At 42.3% G+C, this 18514-nt stretch overlaps 2 protein-coding genes across 3 annotated transcripts; both read right to left on the bottom strand.

Annotated features, from left to right (window-relative positions):
• Nucleotides 1–329: 329 nt before the first annotated feature.
• RB195_001126 (uncharacterized protein) lies at nt 330–5764 on the bottom strand (the record flags this gene model as incomplete). Of its 2 annotated transcripts, none has more annotated exons than XM_064197758.1 (8): nt 330–488; nt 646–754; nt 812–1094; nt 1156–1232; nt 1372–1457; nt 5272–5342; nt 5655–5686; nt 5736–5764. In XM_064197758.1, the coding sequence occupies 8 exons, from the start codon at nt 5762–5764 to the stop codon at nt 330–332; spliced, it is 846 nt and encodes a 281-aa protein (XP_064053639.1). The 2 variants fall into 2 exon arrangements, with proteins under 2 accessions (XP_064053639.1, XP_064053640.1); XM_064197759.1 differs by lacking the exon at nt 5655–5686 and having other exon boundaries at nt 5272–5293; nt 5331–5342.
• Nucleotides 5765–6151: 387 nt separating this feature from the next.
• Nucleotides 6152–18380, bottom strand: RB195_001125 (uncharacterized protein; the record flags this gene model as incomplete). Its single annotated transcript, XM_064197757.1, has 11 exons — nt 6152–6310; nt 6795–7004; nt 8886–9048; nt 9110–9281; nt 10516–10624; nt 10681–10792; nt 10849–10964; nt 11018–11077; nt 11136–11282; nt 18063–18188; nt 18249–18380. The coding sequence occupies 11 exons, from the start codon at nt 18378–18380 to the stop codon at nt 6152–6154; spliced, it is 1506 nt and encodes a 501-aa protein (XP_064053638.1).
• Between the last annotated feature and the right edge of the window lie 134 nt (nt 18381–18514).

Below are 18514 nucleotides of genomic sequence, written 5' to 3'. Positions count from 1 at the left end.
GTGTGGTGAGGGCAGTTTTTTCGGTTTTGCGAATCATTTGAAGAAGAGCAAATGAGTTGGCGTAACATTGCGTAATAGTGAGACCTTGACTGCTTCCGCTATAAACAAAACCCCAATATCCAAAAACAACAATTACGCTTTTATGGTGAAATCGACAGGTGATAACCCACGGGTGTTTTGAAACTACATTTACATGACATACTTCAATACGCTGAAACAAATAAGCAACTGTGGCTATTTATAAGGGAATTATTGGATGCTGTTTGCACCACAACTTATTTCTTCATAATGCCATTCGATGTTGAAGATGCATTAGCACTTCAAGTTCTCTAGGCCTTGTGTTGATTCACTTCTTCTGTCAATTCGTTTACCGTATCCTCATTAACAAGAATAAACTTGCGGCGTGGTTTGCTGAATAGATACATTTCACCAGTATAGATATCGAACCACATTGCATGCAAGTCCACAGTCTTCTTTTCGAGGAACTCCTTAAAATACATTGAAATGGAAAATTGAATAAAAATGAGCCTGAATAAAATTAAAATAAAACGTCAGTTACCGTCAAGCAACATTAATCAGTTGTCTATGACCCCAAACCAAACAAGACAAATAAGATAAGATGGCGATCGCTTCAAAACCAACTACCGTAAGGAATCCATGGCTAGCGCAGTTCTCCAGTTGTTGCAATGTGTTGATCTGAGAAAGTTTGTCCTCAACACTCCACTTATCTTCTTCATCGATCATTGCTTCAAAACTAAAAATTATGAAGTTTAAAATCCACGAGAATCTTTAGTAACCCAAGTAAACTCACCTATGTGCCGGATTATCAGAAACAAATTTCAGGGGTTTTAAATTTTTGTCTGCTAAACGTTCTTCTAGTTTCTTGATCGAGGTGAATCCATGGCGACGTAACCAGTGATCCATAGGAGACTGCGGATCGAAGTTTTGAGGGCATGTGTGGATATTGTAGAGAGTGTTGATGGCTTTACAATCGGAATGCCCGCATACGATTACGTGATTAATATGACCTCTCTTAACAGCCAACTCCAGAGCCGCTGGCTCTGTCGTTACTGATACCTCAAAGCCAGCAGGCCCTGAAACATCCCGATACATCCCCTCTTAAAACAGTTTAGCAAATAAGTTAAAAAAATGTACCGTAATTATTCGCATGTGGAATCATGTTCCCAGAATTCCGAACGACAAACATGTCTCCAACTTGACTCGATGTAAACCTGACAATGGAACGATGAAGCAACTGCGACCTGATGCTACTTCCAAAAAAAAACTTCGAATACTGCAACTGTGTAGTTCTTTGATTACAACTAGCATACGCTATCATTGTCATATCACAAAAGTGTGCGGAAGCAACACCTTGCAGGTAGCATTCGAGAGTCCATGCATGAGAAGAACACGGCGGTCGGGTTCGGGTTGCTTCGGACGTGCTCGAATTGTTTCACCTGATATAAGTACACGATGCTAGATCGATCTGAGAAATGTGGACACAGTGAAAAATGGAGAACAGGAGGGACAAAATAAGAAGAGTTGCGTTGATTGGAGTCAGAGTACGCCTTCCTTCACTGTTTCATATTTCGACGCTGCAATCATCGCACTCATACAAACTGTCACAGGCAAACGGTGCTCATGCCTGTCGAAGTCGCGCTGAGGAAGCATTGAAGGGTCAAAACGACATGAAGCACGGTGCAATTGCGTATGCGGCTTTTCTCAAGGCGATGCGGGTGAGCGTTGCGTTTAGGAGCGCACCGGTCCCTTGCTGGCACCCACATCGTAAACGTAAATGCACCGAAACTACACTTATTGCATGTTTACCCAGAAAAATACCAAAGTGTTTCCGGGCGAACATACAAACATCTCTTACTTGAGACGCAGATTCTTTGTCCTCTGTTCTCCATTTCAACGGTCAATCATAATCATCCGGTCAAACATAAGGTCGTTGCTGAACATGTTCTATTGGCACTACGAGTCACGTTTTCGACGTAGGTAGGGCTTGAGCTCCCACTTCTCCGCAGTCACTGATCGATGGGGCGATCTGATCAATAGAACAAAACCGCATATAGGTTCTCCGAATAACCTCCTTCCTTTCTAAGTTTTTGGCGTAATTGTCCGTCAGGGGTCGTCCGTTTACACTGATACAGGTAGAGAAGATGGTTAGCACTACCTCATGGCCATAACTTTAGATTGATTCTACTCATTCACAATTACACAGAAAGTGTAGAAATTCAATTGCTAATTATCATAATCATGAAAAGGAAATCCTGACAGCAAAAAAAAAGGATTATGCTTACGAAAGTAGCTTTAATTCTTTTCTACGACTATAGTTATGAAGTAGTTCTCTTCATGCCCAATTACGAAAAAAAAACCTTCCTACCAAAAAAAAAAAAAAAACTAGTATAAAGTTGAGATGAGCTTCTCGTCACCATCGGTCTGTGGCTCACCATATTGCCGATCGGTAGGTATACAGAGGCAGGTTACAGAAGTCCGCCTCACGAACTCCTAACACTTCAAGCAGACAGTTCGGCAGTACCTGTATGTCCGCGATGATTCCCCACATTTTTCGCGAATTCCCCACCCTTTTCGATGCAGAATTCTCGCAATCGGACGTTCGCTAACATTTCTGGAGCAGGAGCGATGCGATGAATCGCCAGGGTAATAGCGCGCGAAATTCTCCATCTGTATTGTATGAAAGTTTTGGAAGTTGAGAGTTGACAATACCATGACAATACCATTTACACGAGATACAATCGGCGTCGAACGTGTTGATTCAGCATAACACACTATATATGTGCTCTTAGCAGAGGCGGCAACTGACCGCTCCTACAGTGGACATCACGATTTATCGATAGAATGATGGAACCAATAACCCCCTGAGCTTGTCCTTCTTGTTATTTTTTGAAAGTTTTTATATTTTAGTCGCGTGTTTCTGCATGATTACGATAGCATATCCTAAAAATTTTTTTTTTAATTTTAGCGCCTGCTTCGATGTTTTGGAAAGCTAAAGTTTAGTTTGCAGGATGGCTTTATTTCTTATTTCTTTTTGTCATTGGGCATGCTCGGCTTTCTTCAGTTAACTGTTACAAGTATGACGCAAAAGAACGAAGCAGGAAAAGAAACTACTAAACTAATGAAAAAGGATTTTCAGCGACAACGAGTACGGAGAATGTTAATCAACCACAACTGCACGAAAAAAAAATAGAGCATAAACAAAATCTCTACCAACCAAAATCTTGAAGTTCCAAGCAGCAAAGCAAACGATAGTACCGACGACAAAGGATTTTAACCATAGTATTGTGTAGTTTTATGCAGTAAGCATTACAGAAGAAAAACTACAAGTATTTAAAAAAAAAACGGAAAAAGGCTACAATGAAGTTATCAGAACATTTCCCCATCAATCAATTGTTCCCTTGAAAGGACGGTTCTTCAACGACGTCCTCTACTAAGTATGCAAGAAGTTATGCCGACCCCATGATTGTTACTGTATGTGCAGAGCACGCAATGAGCTCAACGTCTTTTCTTTGACGGAGTTGGAACCCCTTGCTCATTAATCGCTACTTCCTCCTCAATTGGAACAATACTGGTGAACATGGATGCGATAATCGGAGCCGGTGCTCCGACCCCCTTTACTTTTTAACGGTTGGGAAAGGGACCTCCTTCACTTTTAAACGGTTGGCGAAATTACCTCCTTTACTTTTGGGCGGTTGGCAAACAAACCCCCTTCACTTGAGCTGCACTCCATGAGCTAAACCCCCTTCACCTGAGGAGGGTCCGGCTTCTCCCTATCCCACCTATGCTGGTGAAGTTAAGATACAACGGAACCAATACCTTCTTGCCAATCATTTTAGCTCTAGGAACATTTCCTAAACTTAATGACAGGGTTTATGAATGGAGAGCAGGAGAGGATGTGCTCTCTTTTCGCTTCGTCCAATAGAAGAGCATCCTAGTTATCACTGCCGCATAAATCTCGTACCCGTCACGCATGCCGATAGAGGACGATCTGTTCGAAGAAAAAGTTGGCAAGATGTTGAGATGTTCTTAGTAAGACATGTGGAATGAAAGTCCAGTAACCAATTTGTAAAATCCTTCTTAAAGGCGGCTCATCAAGAAGTTGATGTGGGACTCCTTGTTTGACAATACAGAGCTAAGATATCAGATTACGAGTGTGAGGGTGACCACACTTAAATCGCTCTAATCGAGCTGAAAAGCAGCTTGGAAAACGGCCACAGCTCGTACGAAGTACGTTAGAAAGCACCGCCCCTGCACCCGGAGAGAGCGGTAGGCAATCAGTCAGATTTCCTCAACAGCCTATTCAAGTAAAACTAAGTAACTAAATAACTAGAACTTCTGGAGGAGCTACCCTTCAAAAGCGAACAAAATTCTGACAAAAGTAGCGAAATTAAAACTCGAGAGAACTGAACACCACCGACACATGCTCCTCTATCCCTTCAACGCGGGAAAAAATGCGGCTCAGGCAGTTAATAAGCCAAAAGAATAAAACTTCAATTTGAACAAAAGACGTATCACGAAATTGACATGGTACAGAAACCTCGGGGAAAACACAGAGTTCGAGCCGTAGGTTACGAAAACGTGCGTGGCTTAGCTCAATTCTCCTTATCCGTCCGAGAAAGATGGCGTAGGAACCACTTTCATTTCTACTTGGTATAATAGAACGCGCCTTTGTAGACGGTTCGATCCCCTCAGTAGCCTATTCATTGTTTTTACTTGAATAGGCTGGTGAGAGACCTCATTAATTTTCGACCGCTCTTTCATGGGTGTGGCGCGTGCGCGAGTGCAACTGTTTCCGTATTTTCGTAAAGAACACCGTCTTCCATACGGTTTCTTTACGAAAATTAAGGTAAAATGAGTGGAACTATGTTTCCGTAATCTACTAGCCAGACTCTACGTTTTCCGCTGCCTTTAACATTCAGACGGTAAGTAGACGCAACGCTTTAATCGTTTCAATGCGGAAACAACGTATTGCTTCATTTCGGAATCATAATCGTGAGTCATAATAAGGGACTATCAACAATAGCAGTTCCAATATGACATTACGGCGGGGTCAAAAGTCCTGAAACATGGTGCAGTTGTATAAGCGACTCCGTTCGGCGCAATAAAGCCAGAGGTAGGGACCGAATTCTTGGACTACAGGGATAAGTGGAGCTAGCGAGGACATTTTGACAGACTCTACCATTCTAGGAAAAACATAAGAAAATGAGAAGAGAAATGGAAAAGTAAAGCAGAATGTAAACACAAACTTACAAGCTCGTTCCTGGCCGTTTGCCTAAATTTAATTATCCCTTGAAGTACTTTATGCAGACCTGGCATTTTTTCTGAAAAGATAATTTCATTTTGAAGCCAACAATGAATAAGACAATTACCAACGGCCAAAAAAAAAAAACAGAAAATCCAGTGGAAAGATATTTTTTCCACCAATTCAAGTTACAAAAACTAGCAGTGAAGCTAGTATTGTGTGTGTTGTCTAGGCGCCTTTATCGTCCTGCGGGCAATGCCCTCAACCTATCAATATGGTAGATTGTCAGGACACATGACAAATTACACTAGCTGAAAATGCTTAACATCACATGTCATAATCGAAAACAAGGCGCGTTCAAGTTTGCTAAAATACAGTTTTGCGATGTTACTGATAACCATAAAAACATAGCATAAAAAATTACTTCAGGTAGGAGAACATTTAAAAGGACAATCGTGAAAACAAAACCTACCTCGCGTTGAAAGCTACGTAGGCTAACATAGATAAACTAATAATACTATAGATAAAGTAGTAGATTGATATAGATAAAGTAGAGCAAAAACAGAACTATACAGAACTAATGGGAACTTTGCCCAATCGATTTCAGTTGACGTATTTGACGAACAGATGTTTATTACAAAACAAATAAACAACGAAGTGGACATGTCTGCAATGGTAAACTTCATCAAATGTATCGAAAACACGTTATGGTGCATACAATTGGCGTCCAACATATTGTGTTAGCGTGTCGCGCTACGCCCTCGGCGAATGCGATAACTAGTGCTGTCTCTTGGAGGGTCCGCCTCCACAGTAACGCGAAACACCAACACCGTACGTTCGACGCCAACTGTATCTGTAACTAAAATACCATTACTGTTTTCAATAAAATTACAACTCTCCGTGGGATTGCTCTCTTTCGGTTTCTTGCGACTGCGAGGCTGCTGTCTCATCAAACTTCGTCACATACCCAGTATGCTTTTCGACAAAATCTTTCACGTCTGCCAGAACTGGACGATTACTGTATTCGAGCTCTTTCTTCTCACCTTTCTGAAACTAGCTGATGCAACGGTGGGAATATATCCAACTGGTTCCACTTTATCTTCCTATGTATGGATGCTCATTCTATCTTCAGCGACTACCTAAGATATCTACATCACTATTTTCCAGTTAACCATTGTTTTGAACGTGACGGCATCTAACTAGATTTTGTTTCGTTAAAGAAAGCTTTGAAAAAAAGCGAAAAAGTTGAGCATCCTATACATTATGGATAACAATAAATTAAATAAATTTACTCGTGTGCGTTATTGTAGGACGTCTATTTACTGTAACCTCTAAAATAATAAATAAATATATATGCGCATATATAGAACCGCTCAGCCAAAGAAAAGGTTAGTCAAAGGTTAGTCGAAGAAGATAGATCCACAGATCCTGGTCACCTACTAACTTCAATCCGATAGAAATTTAAATTTAAATCTGGTAAAACCGCGGCAAACATTTTCCTACTGCTCCTCGCCATTTTTCTATCACTCACCGGATAGAATCTTGCTGCAGGGAGTCTCCCAACACGTAGATATTGATGAGGAATATCATTGGAGTTCATGTCAATTTTTGCAATTACAACGTCATCGAAATCGAGGAACAACTCAGCCAATTTCGCGAACTGCTCCACTGCATAATCATTACGGCGGTTTTCTGGGATGTACAACAATACGAACACGTGCTTCGAAACATCACTGACCACCTAAAAAGGAGTTACCAGTTGCTAGCTTTAAACAGGCACCAACATAAAATATCCTCAGCCAAACTAGAGTTCATAGTTAAATTACAATGGGACACATACGTATCTTCCACTTTAACGTTTTGCATCCGTCAGAGCCTAGAAGTCTTCTCAATTCCCTGGCACAAAAAATATCATCCAGAAGAGAGTGCATAGGAGACTAAGGCCAAAAAATAATGAATCGTTGCGCTTTTCTCAGTAATCGTATCGTCGTGATGTTCCCAGGCCACTGTGTAACAGAAAGGTCAGAAATAGCAGTTGGAATGGTTCCACTGATAGATAAAACCCGCAAAAGGCTCGTTACAAACAACCACCTCTAAAACTCAAAGTTAAAGAACACCTCTAAAACTCAAAGTGACAGGTATGCCGAAGGGAGAGTTCTCACAACATGCGAATCAGTCATAGAATGAACTTTGTTTTATCCGACCAAAAAGGCTCGCCCGATTCCCCCAATGCTGGGCTAAAATTTCCCAGCAGCACTTGCACCAAGAGTTGTTTCTCAGGCTTGGTCCTGTGGACCACAGCAATTATTAAACTAACAGATCGCTCGTCACTTTCACAGTCGGCATAAAACGTGTTGCATCCAAGTGAAGCATCGCGTGCTCGCTGAAGGCTTGCACCAACCCCTCTTCACAGAGGGCAACACCCCCTCGGAACTCTTCTTGTTTTTGACTCTTCTAGTACTCTGCTGAGGTAAAAGTCCTGAATAGAACTTCTTTTTATCTCAAACGTGGTGAGCGGCTGAGACAGCACGGTACTGAGTGCACAGTCGATGGTTCGACACGGACCTAGAGCCAATCGATCCGTACTACCAAGGGGTCGATGAATTGATACAAGACTTATCTGGGGTAATAAAAACACTGACTTCATTCATCGACTAGTCCCCCTTCCCAATCATTGTACGGACTGCACACAAGGTCATAGAACGTGAAGTGCGGAGGGGTTCTTGCTAGCACCACGGATCCCTGCTGTTCGCGATGGTCCCATCCCGATCTCAAGCACTAGCTCCACCGCGCTGCTTCACTAGATGGACCATCGCCTACTACAGCGATCCGACTACTAGCAACTGCAGGAACGTTGATTCATAGTCAAATTCGAAAGCTCCCACCTTTTTTGAGTTCACCGAACACAGCTAGCAGACCTTAAGAAGCGTTCTCGAACTTAACCAAAATAGTAAAGTGTAGGCCATTTTCGATAAGAGCTTCCAAAATCATCTGACACTTCCAAAAATGCATGAAAAGAAGCCGCAGGGCCACTGACAGCGAGCTATGAGAACCAAAGCGGGTTTTAGTTTACGAAGTCATGTGCATTATTCCAATTACTACTAGCAGACCAATTCAACCGCACAGATGACCTCTTAAAATCACAGCGGCACTATTAAAGTAAGCACAACGATTCATACTACTTTATTTCTGGTTTCTGGGGCGAAGGATTTGGGAGCATACGTTACAGCAGTTCTGACTTTCGCGGCACCAACGGCAGCGACTACGTTGAAATGTTCGCAATAAAGAACGTTTAAGTATTCGCCTCGATGCACTTAGATCATTAAGAAATTAATCCGTTACAATCAGTAACATGTCTCTTTTTCATTCTGTTACATATGAATTCCATTTTGGATTTGCTAGGATTTTGAACAAGCGTACCATTTCTATTCCTCCCCCGTTTTTACATTGTTTTTCTTAGATAATTTGCTTTTCTTGGACGAAATCACACAACACCGTAAAATACGCAGAGAAGTTTAGTCAAATCTTAGTTCTTCGACACCTTCGAAAGGATATTCGCTTTCACTCCAGTAACTGGGAATTTGTATCTAATTATCATTACTTCCAAAAGTTTTCCTCTCACCTCAGCATAGTTTGAGCCAACCAGAATTTTCAAAGGTTCCTTATTCCAATCAACAGGTAACAACTGTGATTTCAGGAAAGGTACCAAGTCTCCTTTTTCGAACTTTTCTAACCAAGCTATTACAGTTTGTTCGCTAACTGGATCTGCTGTATCTTCTTCCATTCTGAAGTTTCAAGTCTCAGATAAAACAGTCTACACAATGTCTGCAAAAGATAAAACCCCACTTGAAATGCAGATCACTCGATCTCACAACAAGCCGGACTCTGGCGGGATCACCTTCAATCACTCCAAAGTATCTAAGAGCTCTTTCGGCTGTAGGATCCGAATAGTCGCAAAGGAGCACGACAAAGCTACCGCGGCGCTTGTCTCCGATCTTTTTCAACCAAGGCGTGGCTTCTGAAACATGAAGTCAAAGAAAAAGTCACATGATGCGTTTTCGGTGAAGACCAACTCTGTCACACAAAAAGCACCGGAAATCTCTTTCCTACTTCTTTTTATAGTTTCACATCTTTTTTTGCATAACAGTGAATGAGTATGCATGAACAGGGCAACGTAGCCTTCGTGAATTCCTTTTCCATTTGGTCTAAAATCCTAATTTGCAGGAATTTAGTTTTGCCCCATTTTCTTGTATAGTTATGCCCCTCATAGCTGCGATAAAAACTTTTTTTTCGTTATTTTAGTCATTTATTCTTATATCAAGACACCTCTACAAATACTTCAGTTTATGAGAACTGGACGGTTAAAAACAATATGAAGCAGCCCATTTGCGTAAGCGACTGCGCTCGAAGCGGCGCGGTGAAGATAGCGGTTGGAGTCGAGGTGGGATTATGGCGGAGTGCAACGGCACTAGCACCCTTTTCGTGTATTTGTACATAGTTCGAGTTCTTTCGAGAGACTTTGGGTATTTCACAATGCCTACAACAACAATAATCGTTTTTATCATGATAACACAAAAATAGGACTCTGATCACTCTGATCTAACACGGTTTAGCCACATTACATCGATTTTAGAAGCACTTTTTCGTGACAGCCTCCAACTCATATCCTCGCGCAAATTCTTCTTTTAAAAAAGCCGGAAAACGTCAACATGGCACCGGGATATGTCGTGCACATCCGAATTTCTTTCATGACACACGGTCCCCATCAAATTCATAGCGTCCTGGACACACATTAGACGCGAATTGTTCAAAGGGTGTGGGTGCGACGCACCTTCTACTGTGTGAAACAAAGTCACTCTTTCCTTTGCTCAGCTCCAACAAAGGCGCATCACGCTTATTCGGTTTAACAAATTCGACACCGACTGTATAGTAGGGTTAAAACGACACGAAGCACGTACGCAATTGCGTATGCGGCTTCTCTCGAAGCGGTGCGGTGGACCGTAGTGGTTGTAGTGCACTGGAACTCTTGCTGCCTTCACCATGCTGTTTCGAGCGCGTACGCGACCGCAACTACACTCGTGATTCGTGTCATTTTGACCCGACTATGACTGCATCGTTCAAATTGCCTGAGGAAAGTATGACTGGATGGATGGTCAATGCGGCGACCATGAGAAATAAGCTTTCGGCGAGGATCATTTCATTTCTTCAACTTGAGAGCAAGATGAAATGAGATGTCTTTTACTACAACGCACCTACTACACCTGCTAAGTCATCAATGTAGAACAGGTAATTATCTTCGTGTAATCCAGTCAGTGAGTAAGAATCCGAAGGGAAATGGTACACCGGTGGATGTGTTTGTACCTCGAAATTAGCAGAATGAATGATCATTTGAATTCCTCAACCACTGCTTCTCTCACCTTGACAAACTTATCGATTTCCTCATCATTTCTCTTCGGTAGGGATGACGTTTGGAGTTCTCCATTTCGAAACACATTAATCCACTGTTTGAACTTATTCGAAATTTCAGAGCTAAGATATTTCTACATACACGTATATAGATTCTAAAAGAGAGATTTAAATCCCACTTTTTCATCGTATATCCGATGTGAACGTTATAATTTTCTCTCGCGATATGATTAATACGGTGGTTTTTCCTGAGTTTCTCATCAATCACAAAGAGGACGGCCGCATATGCAGAATCCTGAGATCAGTTTTCCGAAATCTTCGGGAGTTATGATAAGATCAACGACAAACTTTGAACATTTCTAAATCTTCCTCATTTTCAACAGCGGTGACAGTAGCACTTGAAACTCGCTGAAATTCATCAGAAAGATTACCAAACTTAATGAGAAAGTAATAATTTGATCCATACTTGGTAAAATTCAACCATCTTGTCGGCAGTACGTTCCTTATCGAAATATATTCCATCAGCATCTCCCAAATATAAGTAGATGGCAGGAAATGAAGACGCTTTCATACTATCTTTTATTGCTTTGTTCGCAGGGAAGTCGATATCCAACTAAACAGTAAACGATTTAAAAGCTATCAGGAACTTAAACACACAGTCCTACCCAGAGGTTTCTTCCATGTTCGCTATCTGAAGCATTCAATCCTTTGGTACTCTAGTATAAACTGCAACTAAACTTTCTTCTATTGGAAGTCCAGATTAAATAACTGTAACCACCGAAGAATCCTAATGATTAGCGCAACAGTGCAGCGCCTTGTCTTTGCAAACTGATGAAAGATGTATCGTATCATTACTGACATTAAGCAAAAGATGAAAATTTTGTTCAGTGTAACCATACACCATCAAATTTGTAAAAGATGTGCATTTTCTAGAAACACAGCAAGAGCTAGAGACACGGCGATATTTCTAGATGGCGATGCCTCAGACTGGCACTATATTACACCGACGTTGCTTGAGAGCAGTTCTTTGGCGGTAGTCATGACGATTCTCAGTTATGATGAACAGTCATCAAAAACAGGTACCACACATCGTTCTCCAAGTGAACAATTACGAACGACAAGATCAATGATTGCTCATGCAGTTGCCACATATTAAAACGTACTTATAACTAAAACGAAGTCATTGAACAACATAAATCCATAATTTGTTCAAGCACAAAGCTGTTAACCCTTTGCTCACCTCTCATCGTTCTTACTCGCCCATTCACCATCAATCATTCTATCTACTGCTGATGAGTGCTATTTTCATTGAGAAATACAATGGTATAGTCTGATCGAAGCGAGATGAAGCTTGGCAGTTGTGCAAGCGGTGCGGTATAGGGTAGCGGTTAGGGTCGAGGGGACCTTTACTGACACCACTCATTGCTACAGTTTGCGATGGTCTCGCCTCGATCCCAACTGCAAGCTCTCGTAGCAGCCCCTCATGACATTTTGACCTTCCAGACTGCAGCAGAAATTTCAAGAAACATGCCTATGCTAACCATAGGCTCTATGTTTTGTGCTCCCATTCTGTTTCCAGAAACTTGTTCAAATCATACAGATGCAATGCCTCTACGAAGTACCGTCCGCAGTTACGGCTAAACTGAAAGGAGGCTCTTTTATGACTGCTTGGCTAATTTTGATCTAAGGTATGCCACAATCGAAATTATTGCGCATTCTAGTGCACCGGCGGATGGATTGTGGAAAGTAGCAATACCTTGCATCGTCGTCTAAAGTGAAGTTTCCAGGGATTTTTAGTAGAATGGGAAGAATGAATTGGCTCTCTCTTGATCAGCTCTCACTAAATATCGAAAGGGTGAGACTGAGCTAGCTATTTTCAAGAACGATACACCTCTGGAGATGCGGGAAATCACACAAGGAGATGATAAGATGAACCGCTTAAGCAAGCAGCAAAATACGTCATCGCACGTAGCCTTAAATGTTGTTCCTCTGTCAATTATCTGACTGGTACACCTGTTCACAAAAATAATTAGTTTCCACGAGTAGCCAAGTTACGGGTTAGAACGGCCTGAAGCTCAGTGCAGTTGGGTAAGCGGCTGCCCTCGACTTGGCGCGGTGAATCCTGTGGTTGCAGTTGAGGTGAGAACCTCGAAAGCTGCACTTGTTGCTGCAATTCATTTGGAGCTAGCCAGCCACCTCGGTCCCACCTGCTTGTTCCATAGCACCGCTTCGAGCGCAGCCGCTTACGCAACTGCACCGAGTTTCAGGACGTTTCGAACCGTAGCGGGTGCTCGCCCGAGGTTTTACCCACCACTCCACCCCAAAGCGAAACAGGTCAAAATAACCTATAAAATACTAATCATGCCTGTTCAGCAAAATAAGAAACTTCTGCTTTAGCGAAGACTTTTTCTTTGCAACTGACGTCAATAAGTATAACTGTAACCGAAGTAGATCTGCCCAAGCAAGTTTCTTCCCAATTGATGTCAATCTTCGAAAATCATTAAAGTCGCCATTTCTTATCATATTCTCTTTCAAAATAAATATCATATAAGTAGTATGTACATACTGAGACGTGTGTTGGTAAATCTATTTTCTGTTCAATATCTGATCACATACAAGAAAAAGAGAAAGAATAAATAGGTAGGATCGATAAATCGGTGGATATTATGGAAGATGGCCCATGCCAACTGCTAGTGAAGTATCTGATTTCGAAATCTGAACCAGGTTAGTTTGTCCGCTTGATTTTGCGTACGAGGCATACACATATACAACTCTCGCAAATTTCACAAAAACAAATTTAACCAGAGGCATAGCGTCCCTGCATTATACACTGTGCTTCTTTTAATTGTGGTCGGACCTTACTTTTCTCATGGAACATGGATGTCTGTAACCTTTAATCGGTATTGTAGAATGCTAGACTTCCGCGAATCAAATCTGAAGACCACCCTCGTTGTTATCCGGACATATTTTACACTCCGGTGTCGTGCAAATACGATCATATAGGCGATCACGAATGAGTATTTGCTTAAGTTTTTTTTATGGCTAAGATTGAGGCACCGATGTGTACCATTTATTTCCGATGAGGTTAGCGCTGCTATTCGGCGGTGTCTGAGGAAAGCTAAACTTGAAGAATCTGTCACCATCGTGGAGCTCCCCCCTAGTAACCTTAAGCAAATACTCATTCGTAATCGCCTATATGATCGTATTTGCAGACACCGGAGTGTAAAATATGCCCGGATAACAACGAGGGTGATTGCATGAGTCATGTGTTGTTTACATGATTTGCTGGTACAGTGTGGTGACGAATACAAGGAGAAACAGCAGACCACTATGTATTCGAATCAAAGAACACCTGGACCGCAAAGGAAATCAGTGACTCCACCATTGGGTGGTCACAGGGTGCGGCGTCATAACGGAGAAGATTTTGAAGTTAAGATCACGATTTTGGCGCGCGAACCAGCATTGCGGCGCGCAAGGCTCTGGAGGCTTTTGGATCCACCCAAGAGTCCAAAAATGAATCCAAAAGGAATGCCCCATACGACCCGCGCCATTTAAGGCTGATATTTGATTGCCTAATCACCTTACATCAGGTGTCTAGCAGTGGCAAGATAGTCAGCGATCTAAGGTACGATGTTTTCTTTCACGGATAGCTATGAACCCAACGGTTAACGAGGACTTTCTTTTTGGGCGGATAAGGCGTTTGATCGGATTAGTCACGTTCGATTTCACCCCTTTCAGGCTCTGAAGAAGGCGATATTGCCGAAACGTTAGCCACGAATAAAGGACTATAACAACCTCGTGTACGGCTCTACTAAAGAAAACAATTATTCAAATCTGAAGAGCTTGCTATGTTCAGAGAAGTTGAATAGAATAGGACACTGTTTGTAATTTGTGAATTTTGAAAAGATGTTCCACTGTCGACTCGTTCCTTAACCCCGCGAATCTAGCGAATCTGGCATTTTCATTGTAGTATATTAGTATCAAATGAAATGAATTCCCCATCGCGTCGTCTGAACGGATTTTCAACGAATTGCAGGGGGGGGGGGGAGCAAGTGCGGCATGTTGCAATAGAGGACGTCGTAAGAAACAACGTTCCGGAGCCATCTGTTTACAGTGATGTAAAGAGAGATGAGCGGAACCATCCCTGCATACCTAATCCACGACCACATATAGGTATGCTCCAGCGAAAATTCATATCACGCCAGATTTGCCACCATTTTTGCAACTACTTACTTCGGCGTGAATGTGGACTTCTACGCGATATTGTTTATGCTGATGGCAAAGAATTTCCTTATAAGCAACATTTCTCGTCTTGAAACAGACCGGGAAAAAAACTGAGCTTTTGGATGTTCAAAGTGCAACACGAAGCCGAACATGTGAGAAGATATGTTCATTTAAAGAGAGCATGCCACGAATCTAACGAGGTGAGAGAATCGGAGGGAAAACTAGAGATGGGTTGTACATTGCGGGATAAGGGGTGGTTCCACTCAATTCTCCCTGATGGTCAAGAAATTGCGTGGGAACCACTTTGGTTATACGAGATACGTTAGAACCGTCCTCTATCCACACGTTCCTGTCCTTCATCCGACTATTCATTAGTTTTACTTTAATAGGCTGGTGAGAAGACATCACGATCTTCGACCGATCGAACTTGGACGCGGCGTGTGCACAAGGGTGGCGCGTTGCAACTGAAATCGTCTTAGAAATGTCGTCTTCCACGGGGTATCTTACGACGATCAGGCAGAAATTAGCGGAATCACCCCTGATCCCGCAATGTACCACCCTAACTCTAGATTTTTCCCCGGATTCCTTCACCACGTCAGATTCATGGAATGCTGGTTTCAAGGCAATGGCGACGTTCAGAAGACTGACATTGACTTTTGTTGAAACAAAATGGGAAACGCATATGTATAAGGGATTGATGACGTCTTAATTCAGAAAGAACAACCTTCAGAATGGTTGCCTATTCTTCGAGTCGGCAATCCTTTAAGTTCTGAACGTGACGAAACAGTGTAAAACTCGTTGTCCAAGCTACAGACCTTCAACCGGCTAACGACAGAATCGACATTTCGAATGACGTCTTTCACCGCTCTTGATAATAAAAGTACACATCCAAAAACACATTGTAAGGCAGCGTTCTAACTTGTCGATAGCCAAATCTAGGCAACAGCCAAGATTGTTAACAAACTTCATTACGGCTAACGTTTCGGCGTTGTCGCCTTCGTCAGAGCATGGAAAGTAAGAACATTTGCAATATATCCTCTCAAATGCTTCAACTAGAACAAATCATCATCCCCTAAGATATTACATCCGGAAACAAAACCAAAAGAGCCCAAATCGTTGTGCCTACCTCAATAGCCGCGTTGTCGTGATGTTAGCAGATATTCGCGTGGTGCAATCGCTCCGCTAATACTAATTAGGATGCGACCAGCATATGACCCTGTAGATCAAACTCGCAAAGGTCTTGATACAGAGCCAACTCGTTGGTCACGGCTATGCATTCCCCCTTTCTATTCATTTTTGGACTTTTAGCGTTTATCCAAAACGCCTCCAAAGTTCTTCGAGCTACAATTTCGTGTTCGGATAGGATCGTGGCAGCAATGCAGAAAGTAGCATTTTCATGACATTGTCTGCGGTGAGCTCCGAGGGGAGTTCCTACACTAGATTGTTTCATCCCACTTAGATGTCCTTTAATGCGAACACAAAGCGGTCGCCCTGTTTTGCTGATGTATTAGTCCCCACGAAATAAGACTACACCAGAAACCATGCAGTCGCCTTCCTCCCGGAATGGGCATATTACACAGTCTGGAGTAAGAAAGAAGCGATCGTACATTCTATTTCGAACTAATTGCTTCTTGAGATTTGTTGGAGGTATTCCCACAATTCTCACCTAGTCCTTGAGACCGCATTTCACCAGACTAGCCCGTATAGCTTTACTTAAGTCATCGATTATGAAGGGCAGGCAGAAATTGAGCGTTCTAACTGGGGTTCTATTATAGCCCGATCACGAACAGGTGGCAAGTTCTTGCCATGTTATTCTCATAGTTGGGCCAAAACAACCTGATGCTGGGTCACTTGCGCAGGAGGCAGCGCTCGAAGCGGCTCGGTCTGACCTAGAAGTTAGGCATAGATACGTCCAAGCCAGTGCTCCGATCTCTTTACTTCTGTACGGTTGGCCAGTGGATCCTCGTCACTTAAGCTGCACCCTATGAGCTAGATTCCCTTTACTTAAAGAGGGTCCGGCTCCTCCCTACTGTACCTATGGAGGTTAGGATCGAGGGGAGCAGTTGCTAGCACCACTCATCGTTACATCTGTAGTTAACGATGGTTCCGCTTATATGTAACCATTAGGTCCACTACGTCACTTCGAGCCCAGCCGCTAACGCAAGTGCGCCAAAATTGAGGTCTTTTTGACCCGATAATACCTCATTCGGGACGGAAGTGACGCAGTAGGTAAGTGTTTCCGGTGTCCGTACGATCGATCGGAGTTTCGAATCCGCCCTAGTAACAATCAAACTTTTTATCTCTCCGGTATCGATAAACTTAAGTTTATATAAATTTGTACTAGAATTGTCTGGGAAAACTGATTCGACACGTCAGCCAGTACCTGCAAGTCACTGCATAGGGCAGTTACACTTTCGTAAGCCTCATACGATTCTGAACTGAAGTGAACTGCGCTGCTTATCCCAAGCGGATTGATTAACACCAGACACTTTATCCTTTACTTTTGTACCTCGTTAAGAGCAGGCTAAAATCAATAAGAACGACACGACCAATACTTCCAATCAGAAAGTAGTCTATAATCTGTCTTTCACCAAAAGTGTCTACAGGTAAAATTTGGTTCAAATTGTTTGTTATAAATGTGAAACGAGAGCCAAAACTGTGGCTTCATGTTTTAAATCGTTCTGGAGGAACGATTTAAAACACGAAACCACAATCTCGGCCATCTATATCCAATTCAATCCCATACATCCATATCTTTTTCTAAGAACAGGGAAGGGGCCATTTTTCGCTGCAAAGCTGTGAGTGAGCTGGTGATCGACAACCACTAAGGATCGCAAAGGAAAGAAAAAGACCAGTTCGACTACAACTGCGGCAGAGACGTTCCTCGACTTCTCCTTCCAGAGAGTGTCAGTACACCTTTAGGAAGAAAAAAACAAAAGAAAAGTAACCCCATGATGGTGACGATGCTGACGGTTAATTTCATTACTGGTAAGAATTGGAGGACACAATGACTATGCAAAGAAAAGTGAAGGAATCTCCACGAGAAACGTGATAGTGAGTTCATTTGAGGTTAACTCATTCGTAAGTATAGTGTACTGCAAATGCAGACGCACGCTATTAGAGGTGAATGAAACATTAGAACAGACGAATACGGGAAAATAATACTGACTACGTGCATCTCCAGCGACGACTTGATCTTCTTCAATGCATTGTTGATCTCCTCAACTTTGGCTACCAACTCATCACAGTGAGGGCAATTTCCCGTCACTAAAGCGATGAAAAAATGGGCGCCATCCTGAAAAAAAAAGAATGTAACTGATTACATACTTCAATGCAATTACAAAAGCCATACTACCTTCAAAAGCTGTTCGAATTCAAATTGAGTTATCTGGCCTGGGATGACGAACCTATTGTACTCCGGTTTTGCAGATTCATCAGCTCCACCATGAATTGCAGCTACTAACAACGTAACAACAATTACGTTCATTATGGCTTATTGAAATACAGCTTAATCCAGTTTTTATAGCTTTTCTAATCATTGCCACGCTTCCTGTAAACCGAAAACTTGTCTCAACTGGCAAAGTGCCTGCAAATCAAAGTGTGGTTGTTTGCAATAAAGAC

Source organism: Necator americanus, chromosome IV, assembly GCF_031761385.1.
Source record: "Necator americanus strain Aroian chromosome IV, whole genome shotgun sequence".
Classification (NCBI taxonomy): Eukaryota; Metazoa; Nematoda; class Chromadorea; order Rhabditida; family Ancylostomatidae; genus Necator; species Necator americanus.
Note: the sequence above shows the minus strand (reverse complement) of the source record. Positions and strands in the feature narration are given on the sequence as shown.